The 12,189-nt window shown below is 37.2% G+C and overlaps 2 protein-coding genes across 3 annotated transcripts; both read left to right on the forward strand.

Moving 5' to 3' along the window:
• Positions 1 to 765: 765 nt before the first annotated feature.
• On the forward strand, positions 766 to 4,971 carry LOC140783237 (probable serine/threonine-protein kinase PBL16). The gene is made up of 6 exons (XM_073130041.1): positions 766 to 1,131; positions 1,565 to 1,872; positions 1,995 to 2,130; positions 2,577 to 2,713; positions 3,324 to 3,447; positions 4,416 to 4,971. The coding sequence occupies exons 1-6, from the start codon at positions 1,068 to 1,070 to the stop codon at positions 4,745 to 4,747; spliced, it is 1,101 nt and encodes a 366-aa protein (XP_072986142.1). The 5' UTR covers positions 766 to 1,067; the 3' UTR covers positions 4,748 to 4,971.
• Positions 4,972 to 6,811: 1,840 nt separating this feature from the next.
• LOC140783211 (uncharacterized) lies at positions 6,812 to 12,066 on the forward strand. Of its 2 annotated transcripts, XM_073130002.1 has the most exons (6): positions 6,812 to 7,013; positions 7,843 to 9,556; positions 9,655 to 9,817; positions 10,902 to 11,065; positions 11,292 to 11,550; positions 11,631 to 12,066. In XM_073130002.1, the coding sequence occupies exons 2-6, from the start codon at positions 7,860 to 7,862 to the stop codon at positions 11,745 to 11,747; spliced, it is 2,400 nt and encodes a 799-aa protein (XP_072986103.1). In that variant the 5' UTR covers positions 6,812 to 7,013; positions 7,843 to 7,859; the 3' UTR covers positions 11,748 to 12,066. The 2 variants fall into 2 exon arrangements, with proteins under 2 accessions (XP_072986103.1, XP_072986109.1); XM_073130008.1 differs by lacking the exons at positions 6,812 to 7,013; positions 10,902 to 11,065; positions 11,631 to 12,066 and having other exon boundaries at positions 7,756 to 9,556; positions 11,292 to 11,544.
• The last annotated feature ends 123 nt before the right edge of the window (positions 12,067 to 12,189 follow it).

A 12,189-nucleotide genomic window follows, 5' to 3' on the forward strand; every position in this document is an offset into this window, starting at 1 on the left:
ATGGTTGGCCCACTTTGAGAAGTAAAAAGCCCCCATCATTGCCACAGAAGACCGGAGAAAAATGGCCAACCCACCCACCTCCCCCCCCCTTCTGTGTATCATCGCCTAAAAATGAAACATCTTTTATCTCATTAAGGAGCATTTTATACTCTGATCTCTGACTAAAAAGTTTTGCCAGAATTCTTTTTGAATGAATAGGAGGTGGTTAAAGTAGCAGATTGGAAATTTATCAGAGGAGGAGGCTTTCAGAAGAACAATACTGAAAGTTTGGTGGTAGTATGAAAAGGTACTCCAAAAAAGAGAAAATAAAAAGGAAGGAAATGTGAAGCTGAAGCAATGCAATGCAATGCAAGATAATATACACAAGGACACCCCAAGGTCCCACTCTTGTGCTTATCGGTTAGTGATTGGAATTTCTGAAAAATAGAAAGAGAAAAAGAAAAAGTGATTGAGATAGGTTTCATTTTCTTATATTTTCCTCCTCTTCCTTTTTGATCATCCCTCTTGATGAGTATTACTAATACCCAGCATAACCCCCCAATACACATATAAATAATTTTTATTTTTATTTTTTTATAAATAAATAATTTTTATACGTTTGAATAAATACAATAAAGAAGAGCGAGATATAGATTTCGGTTGAAACTTGAAAGCGTTCGTTTTGTTTCTTCTCGTTTTGTTGTCTTCTTCCCCGCCCATGGAAAACCACCATGAGATATTTGAAAGGTCTAATATATGTAGTCCTTGATCCACTTTTGTTTTCTTATCGTAGCTTCCTTGAAAGAACCGAGTCTAATTTTTATACTCTAAGCTGAGAGAGAGAGAGAGAGAGAGATTTCTCGCCCTGTAGATAAGACATATGTTTGTGTCTTTCTCGTTATTTTTGGTGTATCAGAACTCAGACCCACTAAGACCCATAAAGCTTTTGGCAAAGTCTCTCTCTCTCTCTCTCTCTCTCTCTCTCTCTCTCTCTCTCTCTCTCTTCCCTTTTGTGTGGATTCCTTTTATTGCAGGGAAGATGGTATCTCGGTGAAGGGCCTGAGTGGTTTTCTCTCTGAGGGTTAATAATGGGTAACTGCTGGTTTAGGGTGAACCCGTCTATTCACAGGGTATCTTCTAACGCTAAGTCAGGTAATTCTCTTGTTTCGTTTCTAATTTAACCTTTTCTTCTTTCATGCTACTTTTTGAGTGGTTTTGTATTTTAGATGTTTTATTGAATCAAACTACTTATCCTGATCCGTGCGTTTCTGTTTTAAATTAAGATATCCAAAATCCTGGTTCTATTTAGATTTTTGAAAAGAATCATTCTTTTCTTGATATATTCTTTCATTGCGAAAAGACACAAGAAGTTTCAAAATTTCCTCTTATTTAAAGTTCCTTACTTTTGCTGTTTCTGTTTACTATTCAGTTGCTCTCCATTTCTGTGATAGCCAAAGTTACTTCCTTTTTCTGCTCTTATTTGTTGCATCGCTTGATTGTGTATTTTATCCATCTTTAGGCAGATTGTTTTTTTTTTTCTTTTCTGTACATATTCTAAACTCATCTATAAATTTATCGATTACAGAGTCTCCGAAAATCCAGAGCCCTTCAGTGAAAGAAAGAGAGGAGAATAGCAAATTGCCCTCCAACCCCAAAGAAGTTGAGGACTTGCGACGTGATACGGCTACAAATCCTTTGATAGCATTCACATTTGATGAGCTCAAGACAATTACAGGGAACTTCAGGCAGGATTCTGTTTTAGGTGGAGGGGGTTTTGGAAGTGTTTATAAAGGTTATATAACTGAAGAATTTAGGGAGGGAATTCAGCCTTTACAAGTAGCCGTCAAGGTCCATGATGGTGATAACAGTTGTCAGGGTCATAGGGAATGGCTGGTACCTTTCCTATAAACAAGTTTTTCTATTATGTTGCTCAATTTCTTTCTTTATTTGCTTCTTTAGGTTAGGAATAAACTCTGTTAATCATCTTATCAGATTTTTTTTTATACCTTTTGCAGGCAGAAGTTATATTTCTTGGGCAACTTTCTCATCCAAATTTGGTGAAGTTGGTCGGATATTGCTGTGAAGATGAACACAGAGTACTAATATATGAGTTCATGCCCCGAGGAAGTGTGGAGTCAAATCTTTTTTCAAGTAATATCACTCATTCATCATTCAACTTTGCCAGTTTGTTGCTATTTAGACAAAAGAAAAAATGTAGAAGGATCTATACCATGAAATTGCAGTACTTTTTTTTCTTTTGAAAGAGAAAACATGAAATTGTAGTCATTATCTTTTAGCATCCTGTTCTTCTTATGTTCATTGTCAAGATAGTATTTAATTTACTAGAGTGATGATAACTCAGTGTTCTTGCTTTGAATGCCTCATATATACATTAAATTTCTCTATTCAATTCTCAGCTAGGAATTTCCTAATAAATTAACGGTAGTTACACTACTAAATTATAAGTAATCTCCAATGAGGAAATGTACAGAACTTTTGTTGCTTCTTTTCCTTTTCATTCTTCCTTTCCCATTAGCTATGATTCTATGAGAAATCTATCCATCTTCTGTTGGCTGATTCTATGCTTCCTCATGTAGGAGTATTGCTTCCTCTTCCATGGTCTACCAGAATGAAAATTGCATATGGTGCTGCAAAGGGGCTTGCTTTCCTCCATGAAGCTGAACAGCCAGTAATATATCGAGATTTTAAAACATCAAATATACTGCTTGACCAGGTTAGTAAACTCAAACTATTTTGTTGTCTTATACAGTCACATCGCTATACCAGTTTATTGGTATTTGTTACCAAAAGATTGACTATGTAATATGCTATTGAAGCTCTGAAAAGGTTAACTACCACAACAAAGGTTGGACTGGCAAGACATTTTATGTACGATCAGCTTGCGGTAGGATCTGATTATTTGAAAATTATGAGGATTGCTGATACATACTCTCTTACACCCTAGACAGCTTCTGGAATAGTTAAGTATATTCAAAAGGATCTTATCGTATCCCCAAGAGACAAAAAGGATTTATACATAGGTTTACAGTAGAGAAGGAAAAGAGGATCTGAACAAAATTAAGTCCTATACGTAAAAGCATGGCTAAACACGTTGCACCTCCAAAGTCCCAATTTTCTCAGACAGAAGCAAGAATTAAAATGAAGGGAACCAAAACCCATCAGAGATATTAGGCTTCTATTATTCTCTCAAAGAAGGCTTTCAAAATTTGTTTCTTTATAACTATCACTACATTTGTCTTGCATTCTGTATTGTTATCCTTCAATACTTAGTTTTATATGTGTACGTGATTGTTTTCTCTTTTCCTTTTTTATTATACATGCAGGACTACAACGCGAAGCTTTCTGATTTTGGTCTTGCAAAAGATGGACCAGTTGGTGATAAATCCCATGTGTCTACTCGTATTATGGGAACTTACGGATATGCTGCCCCGGAGTACATAATGACAGGTATTTAAATTATAGACATTGCTTGAGTCACCTAAAATCTGCTCTTGCTTATTTTCACTAGTAGATTTTTTCATTGAGCTGGTAGATGAATGTTACATGGCAATAACTTATTTAGGATCTTAAGGGTATCCAAATATGTCTTTTGGAGGTTGATTTTTAATTAATTATCTAAAGAGATATGCTAATGTTGAGGTCTGGAATTACTGGAATTGCAGTACGCTTTTCTGTTCAGTACATTTTAGTAATAGGTTGTTTGAAAGGATCAATGTAGCTAAAAACTTTCCGAGAACATTATGATGGTAATCATGTAGAAATATGAGAAGTAATCGGCTCAACTCTGTTCTTTCTTCCTCTTGATATTCTGGTTTCTTTGCCACAATTGTTTGAAATTGGACTATGAAACTTCTTACATTTCCAGAAACGTGAAGGTTCTTAATGACCATGATTTTTTGATATCCATTTCAAGTGAAACCTTTACCTTTAAGTTGACAACAGCTTCATCTTTCAGTATCCATCTTGTTCATATTTTATTGATATTAGTAGTCAGCTGCTTGTTTCCCCTTTGGTGCGGCCAATTACTTTGACAACACACTCTCTGATGCATTAACCATGAACGGAGGATGGATGGTCCAGTTACTTTGACAACTCCCTTTTCTATGTAAGATGAATATGTGTGATGCCCATTAGAAAATTCTGAAAAAATTACTTATGATAATGCATGTTTAATTCTGTGAGTCTCCTTATCCTGAGGCACAAGTTGCTCACCAGTTCAAAGGGTTTATTTCAAAGGTTATATTGAAGTATGAAACTTAAAACACTAGTGTTTTCTTCTCTGTAAAGTTTTAAATGATTTTGTTTAAGCTATGATGACTAATGAAGACTTTGTCTGGAAGCAGGCATTACTTTTTTGTGCTGAATGCTTGATATAAATGCTCATTCGATATATATTTCCTTCTGTCCTTATTTAGGGCATTTGACTGCCATGAGTGACGTTTATAGCTACGGAGTCGTCTTACTCGAGCTCCTTACCGGCAGAAAATCATTAGACAAGTCCCGGCCCGTTCGAGAACAGACCCTTGCTGACTGGGCCTTTCCATTGCTTACCCAGAAGAAGAAGATTCTCAATATTGTAGATCCAAGGCTTAATGGTGACTATCCTATTAAAGCTGTTCACAAGACGGTGATGCTGGCCTACCACTGTCTCAATCGTAATCCGAAGGCAAGGCCCTTTATGCGAGACATTGTCGACTCGCTGGAACCTCTTCAGCTACCTGCTGAAGCAGCGCCAAGTAGTAGTTGATTTCTAGCTCTTGATTAGCTTGACAGAAGCACGTTGTATTACTGATTATTTGTCTTACTCCCAAGGACATAGGTTTTGCTTAGGATGGTCATCTGCGTCCATCTGTTGGAATGTATCCCTTTGTATTAGAATGTGCACGAATTGCTTAACTTGCAGTTTGCTCTACCTTGGATCATATATTGTACCAAAGTTAGCATTGATATATGTTTATCATTTTGTGTCCAGATTTGTTTTCTGCAGAAAAGGACTGAGAAGGAAAATTGAAAAGAAAAACAAAAGCTTAAAAGAATAAAGTTATAGATGCTAAAGAATTATAAATTTTCAACGAAATATCATATCACAGAATGCATGCTTGATCATCTCATCAAAAGCAGATACATCTAGCTAAGGTTTGTGCACAATCTTTTTCATTATCTTTACAGGGAATAACTAATTTTTGTATTTTTATCCTGCCTGAGGTTGTAACAGTCCAGTGGAGCTGGCTGAAATTTTTCGATTCACCAAATGCATATCCAAATAATTACTAGGTTATCGTCTCCTCGGGATCTGGTTTATTACTCTCAGCATGTTCCAATAAGGGAAGTAAAAAATCTTTTCTCTGAGCAGTAAGATGCTTGCTAAAATAGAACATGAATGCTATGCTCGTAAATCTCTTGATAGCCTTTTGGTATCTGTCAGAGAGAAAGTGAGTTCTTGGATGTCTCTGGCCTAATGTTAATATGAGAAATCTATGAAGAAATGGGTACCAAGAACTGAATGGAGCTGAATCTTCTACAGTTTACTCTTTCAAAGTGAGTCCTTTTCTACAATGGGCAAGCATTGCACTATGTTAGTCATAGTCTATTTGATGACTTTTCTTGTTAATGCAAGAGAGTTATTCAAATGGAGGAGTGCCCAAGAGTCTTTATTTGGGATGGAGATGTTATTATTTAATTATTCTTGTGACAAATACCAATTTGCCTTTAGACATATGGGACACGAGAAATAAAGACAGAGAAACGTAGCCAATGGCATTAGTGCTATTGGATTGTTATATATCAATGTATCTAATCCAAAACATCTAGCAAAACTTGGATATGTTCTAGGATTATGCAGTTATTATTCAAACATTAGGCTCCTATCAAGATTTCTGACATGCCATCTAGCTTATCTTTGAGCCATAAGAAGCCCAACCTTAACAAATGTGCAGCAAGCAATATATGGCATGATAAGGCCCAACAACGTGTCTTTTTAAGGCATAAGAGATGCGAATAATATAAAAGGAAAAGAGAGTACTGAGATGAGCTAAAAGTTCCTGAATGTGTTTAGATTGAAACTGCTAAAATGAACAACACAATGAGACTCGTCCGTATTCTTATTGGGTTTATATGGCTTCTCAATACCTACCTACCTGACACCTCATGGACTCTTTGACTTCAAAGTAAATAGTAAAGGATGCCGTGATAATTTATATTGTCCTTCTATTGTGTAAAGTATATACGGGAAGTAATGCCTGCTGAATCATAGTGTTCTATAAGACTTCTTTTTATGCGATCTTGATGTCTCCAGGAGTGCCAATTGCATCATTGTGTTCATGAACGAATCCGTAGAGAAGGTTTGTGGAGAGTAACTGAGGCTAAAGTTTCTACCTCTATATATCGATTCAAAAGATTTGGTAACAGCAAAAGATATGGTTTGTTTAAGATAAAATACTAACCTTATCTAGAGGTTAATCGTGCATATCTGATAATGCTTCGATCGCACCTACTTAAAATCTTCTTATTATGATCCTAAAATTATTAGATGCACCTAATCGAATTTTTGTTGACCCACACGGACCTGACAGACAAATCCAAGATGAATCATGTTGGTAGAACCGGAGGAACCTGATATGCAAGCTAGTCTTTTCCAAACCCAACCCAACCCAACCCAACCCAAAACCACCTAGGCCATAAAAAGCCATGCATGCGTGCATGGTATATTTTTTTGGTATATTTTTTTATATTTGGTTCTCTCTCCATCTCATATGGGATTCTATGCATAATATTTGGAAAGAGGTAGAGGAACGGCGGAGGAGATTGATATGTTGCTCATATTTGATCAGAAAACCCCACCTTTCTCTTGTTTTCTTTCCAAACAACTCCGCTTCTCAAGAATCCTTCCTCTCTCTGCTTTCCTCCGAAATTACCGAACCACCCTTCTCCACCTTTCTTGGACTTCTACTATTACCTTATAAAGCCATGTCATTGAGCGCTTCTCCCTGATGCATCTCTTCTCCACGTCGCCGGTAATTCTTCTCTTCGCCGATGCCATCCCTGTCTTTTGATCTCCTTTGGGCCCTGTTTCATCGTTTTCTTTGCTTTATACTCGCAAGATTGGATTTCTTTTTTCCTTTTTCTTTATGGGCTTTTTGTCTGTTTTGATTGGAGACAAAAGAATTCTTCTTCTCTCTCTCTCTCTCTTTGCGGGGTGATCAAGGTTTTAGGGGATTTGCCATTTAAGCTGCATTAGATGAGACCGTGAGGATCAAGTTTAGTTTTTTTTTTAAAAAAACCCTTTGCATTCGTAGGTCTTGGCTTTTCTTTCTACTGTTGAAAATCTTGTGACGTCGAGTCAATGCGGTGATGATCTATGGCGACAAAGATCTTTCTTTTGTTTGTTTATGTAGGACTGTGTTAGATGTGTGTCTTCTAGTCTATATTCGCTCGGTAGAATAATGGTTTGCAGAGTGAATTCGGAAAGATTGAATTCTCCCGCTATTGGTTCTATTCTTTATATAAGAAAGAAAACAAAGCAAAACAAAGAAAAAAAAAACCTCCTCTCTTTTGATCTATTACGCATTCAGTTTGAAAGTACTGAGGTCATAAGATGATTAAATTCCCGACATCCTGATCTTATCAGATCGTAGAGAACTTTCCTTAATATATTTAAGTTTGAGATGTACCTGTGGAGAAGATTTGCTCTTTGATCATGGGGGACTTGCCTCAATTGGATACTTTTGGTTGAAGAAGATGAAACCTTTGTTATTAACAATTTTACTATTTTGCGGTGTCTAATGTTTTACTTGTTGAAGGTATGTCATGTCTGACCTGGTTTTGTTCTCTTTTTGTGTGAAGATTGTTTCATTTGCAATATGGAAGGAGAAAGTAGTAGTAGTAATAGTAGTAGTAGTAAAGCGTACAGAAGAAGAGTGAGGTTTCTTGGAGAGATTCCAAATGGTACTCTAGGGAACTCGCAAGATGAAGAACCTGGCACTAGCCAAATATTGTTTCAACTAGAAGGAACATCAACACAGGAGAGGATGTCTTTTGCTTCCAGAAATATTACTTACTTCAACAATTCTTCACAATGCGCAGAGCTCGGGCGTGACACAGCCCTGTTTGACAGCTTGACCATACAGAGGAATCAATGTGATCAGAAGGCTGCTTCGAGTAATTACCATGAAACATCTATAGAGGATCTTAATCAAGACACGGCAAACTTGCCAGATGAGCAATCTTTGGCATCAGCACTGGAGGATGTAGGTTGTAAAGACGGCATTTCAGATTTACCTCCTACTTGTTCATCAGATGAGCACCCTTGTACCAGTTGCACAAACGAAGCCCCACAACCCAGTCGAAAGATAAATGCTCTCGATAAGGGAAAGTTTCTGAAGGTAAATGGCAATGTACTCAGGAACCAAACACCAGTGAGCTTACTAGGTGACTATCAAGAGCAATCGCAAAGTTTTCCAGTAAACTCTAGAGTTATGCCGGTAAACTCTGAAATATATAACGTTCAGGTCCTTCGTGGTGTTTCTAGTAAGGAATCTGAGTTTGTGCCTTCTGTCTTTCAGCAGCAATGCTATCCGGATCATCATACGCTGGCCTACGTTCCTTATCAGAGTATGATCCAGTCAAATATGGCATGGCATGATGTTGAGGAAAATACACACACCAGATTGCAGGAAGTGTATGCTTGCCTTCAATTGCTCCAAAATCAAGGATCCGAACTGAATCAAGTTCTAAATGGTCCAATTGCTGTTGTCGCACATCCACAATATATAGAGATGCCCAACTCTCACCAAATAGGGGAAGGAAGTCAAGACTCTTCTTGGAGCAACACTGTTGTTAATGTGGGATATGATCGGTTAGATGCATCGCTGATGAATACGTACCCTCAAAGATCTTACTGTCAGGGTTTATGTGGTAAAGATGAGGGACATGGGATTAAATATGGTGAGAAGCCAACGTATCCTTTTTCACTAACTCGTTCATCCGAACAATTCTCAGAGAGTCTGATGCTAGACCAAGTTGGCCACCAGACTCCCGATGACAGGATCTTAACTCTGTCTCATGAATTCAACTCAACTAGAACCACTAAATCTGCTTCTGTTGCTACTTCCCAATCACCATGTCATGTTGAAATGAAGGGAAATGTATATCCTTTTGATGATCCTGACCTCACTCTTACTCTGAGCAAGCTCCACATTGACGGACAAAACTCCTGGTGCTCGTCTACTGATTATTCTGAATCTAAACAATTTATGGGATTACGCCGGATGAAATTCAGCTCAGAGGATGTAGTTGGGCGAAAAATCCGTATATTGGCAAAGGATCAGAAAGGTTGCTGCTACTTGCAAAGAGTACTCACAGAGGGAACTGCGGAAGATATCGAGAAGGTCTTTATTGGGGTTATTGATCATTTTGTTGATCTTATGACTGATCCCATTGGGAACTATCTTGTACAAAAGCTTATTGAAGTATGTACTGAGGATCAAAGGACGCATATAGTTTATGAAATTACTAGAACTCCAGGCGAGCTCATTAGCCTCTCATGTGATAAGCATGGGTATGTATCTTGCATGAAGTTGATGTCATTACTCATTATGATGACCTCCACACTGATTTTTTCCTTGTCTTTGGTTTCACTTTATTTACAATATGCAGAACTCGTGCTGTGCAAAGGATAATAGAAACGATCAGAAGGCCAGAGCAAATTTGCTTGCTTGTTTCAGCTTTGAGTCTTGATGTCTACTCTTTGATGAAGGATGTCAATGGTAGTCATGTTTCACAGCTCTGCTTAAAACATCTTCTGCCTGCACACAGCGGGGTATGGAGTATACATTTTTCTGCAAACTGAGTAGGCTCTTCTTTTTTAATTTTTGGTTTTGTCTCATCATGCTAAAGTGATCCTTATGATCAAAGTAAATATTCTACCCTCTCTCTTGCCACTTGGAAATGATCTTCTTTATAGATGAGAAAGGAATATAAGATAAACAGCTCAAAATTTTTACCAGTGCATAAGGATAACCCTTCTGAGTGTAGTATAAGATTAAAACCTCTCTCGGAATTTTCTGACACAAAATTTTCTACTATTCACTGTAAGGAGTACATCAAAAATTTCTTCTTATGAATTTTGGTATGTTCTTTTGTCTGTTGTCAAGGTTATAACTGCTATATCTTAATGAATTCAGGTTTCTTTAAATCATCTTTCCATTGAAAAGTTTAGATCCCTTTACAGTCCTATCTCTCTGTCTCTCTGTGTGTCTGTGAAACTCTGCTTCATCAGTTCTGTTCTCATCTTCTTTACTCTTTTGCTCAATAAAAATAGTCCTGTCCCTGATTGTACAAACTAAGGATGTTTCATTCTTCTCCTGATTGTCGATATCCATTATTCTAACTCTGTATATGCTTTTTTTTTGGAGAATATCCATCCTTGTTCATGCTTATTGTAATTCGGGAATTGTAGTGCATAGTAGAAAAATATTTTCTCATCTTTTTCCTGTTACCTCTTTTCTGTTTTTGAGCTTTTTTAGCGTCAGAATTATTTACCTCTTCTCCTGAATATTTTACTTCTATCAAAGTAGTCCTTGTAACTAAAAGAAAAGAAGATGCATGACAGAACTGAGGCTGGCCTCTACAAGGTAACTTAGCAGTTAATACATCAAGATTAATCCCTAAGGGACACCTTTATGTACTCAAAGTGATATCATGGGAGAATTCTTTCCCCTTATTTTGGCTGGTTAATATAGAGCGCATCATCCTTTTTTTCTCGATATGCTACACTAATAAGTACTCGTGCAAACTTGTATTTTGCTAGCTTTGACATATATAAGGTGACGAACTTTCTTCTACAATTTAATGAGCTTCTGTTCGTTGTGACCATCAATAGCAACCTATTACTGTTTTTGCAGTTCCTTTTGGATTCTGCCACTGCTCACTGTTTTGATTTAGCAAAAGACCGTCAAGGCTGTTGTGTTCTTCAAAAGTGCATCTCTCATTCTAGCAATGAGAAGAAACATCAACTGATATTTGCTCTCACATCTCGTGCTTTAATCCTTTCGGAAGACAGATATGGGTATACTTCAAAGTTCCTTTTTGTTCCCTTGATTTAAGAAGAAAACTATTACTCATTATCTATATTAGCTGATTGACATTGGATTTCTTCTTCTTCTCCTTTGTTAATTTTTTTACACTACTTCCTAAATCCAATCCTGATAGTGTTGGCCTAGTAGCCATCATATACTTGTGTAGCAATATATTTTCATTTAGTTTCATCACTTTGATGTCGTTAAATCTTGCAGGAACTATGTAATCCAATACATTCTTACTCAGGAAATTCCTTGGGCGACTGCAAAGATACTAAATCAATTGGATGGTCATTATGGGATTTTATCTCTGCAGAAATATAGTAGCAACGTCGTAGAGAAATGTCTTTGTCTTGCTGGGGATGCCAGGCGTGTGAAAATCCTCCGGGAACTGCTGCATGATCCTTCACTCCTCCAGATCTTGCTAGGTGAATATGGAAACTATGTCATTCAATCAGCTCTTAAAATAAGCAAGGTAAAAGTTATACGATCTCTTTATATACAACTCTTAAGCCCTTGTGGTTCTGATTCTGATTCCAATTATCTATTAAGCAGGGAGCACTCTATGATGCTTTCGTTGACGCTATCAAGCCTCATGTTCCGGTACTTCGCAACAGCCCGTATGGGAGAAGAGTTCTAGCCTGCGCAAGACTGAAGAATAAACTACCGTGATTCTATTTCGTCAATGTGGTCTCTGGATCACTGAGATTTTGTAGTGCAGAGCCTAGTTTTGTAAGTTATAACAAACAGCAGCAAGGTAATGTCAATATCTGTAGGTTTTAGGATGGGGAGATTCAGCTGCAGAAGTCTGCAGCACAACTCATTATGTTGTTTGGTTCAAAGAACGAATTAATTTGCAACTTGTAGAGTTATGTAGGTACACGTAGGATTTGTGGAGGTCGTTGCGGTGAATATTGTATTCAAAACTGCAGATTATTTTTCATGTCTTTATAATCTATAAACTCTTCCTTGTTCACTAGGATAAATAATAGCTCCTGTTCATAACACATATGTGATATATTTTCTTGCGAAGGATTTGGCTCCAGTTTATTTGACGGTCAGAACACTACAATGTTAGGCTAATGAGGCCATCTGATTGGCCTTATATTACAAC

Source organism: Typha latifolia, chromosome 1, assembly GCF_019914945.1.
Source record: "Typha latifolia isolate L0001 chromosome 1, TyphaL0001v2, whole genome shotgun sequence".
Classification (NCBI taxonomy): Eukaryota; Viridiplantae; Streptophyta; class Magnoliopsida; order Poales; family Typhaceae; genus Typha; species Typha latifolia.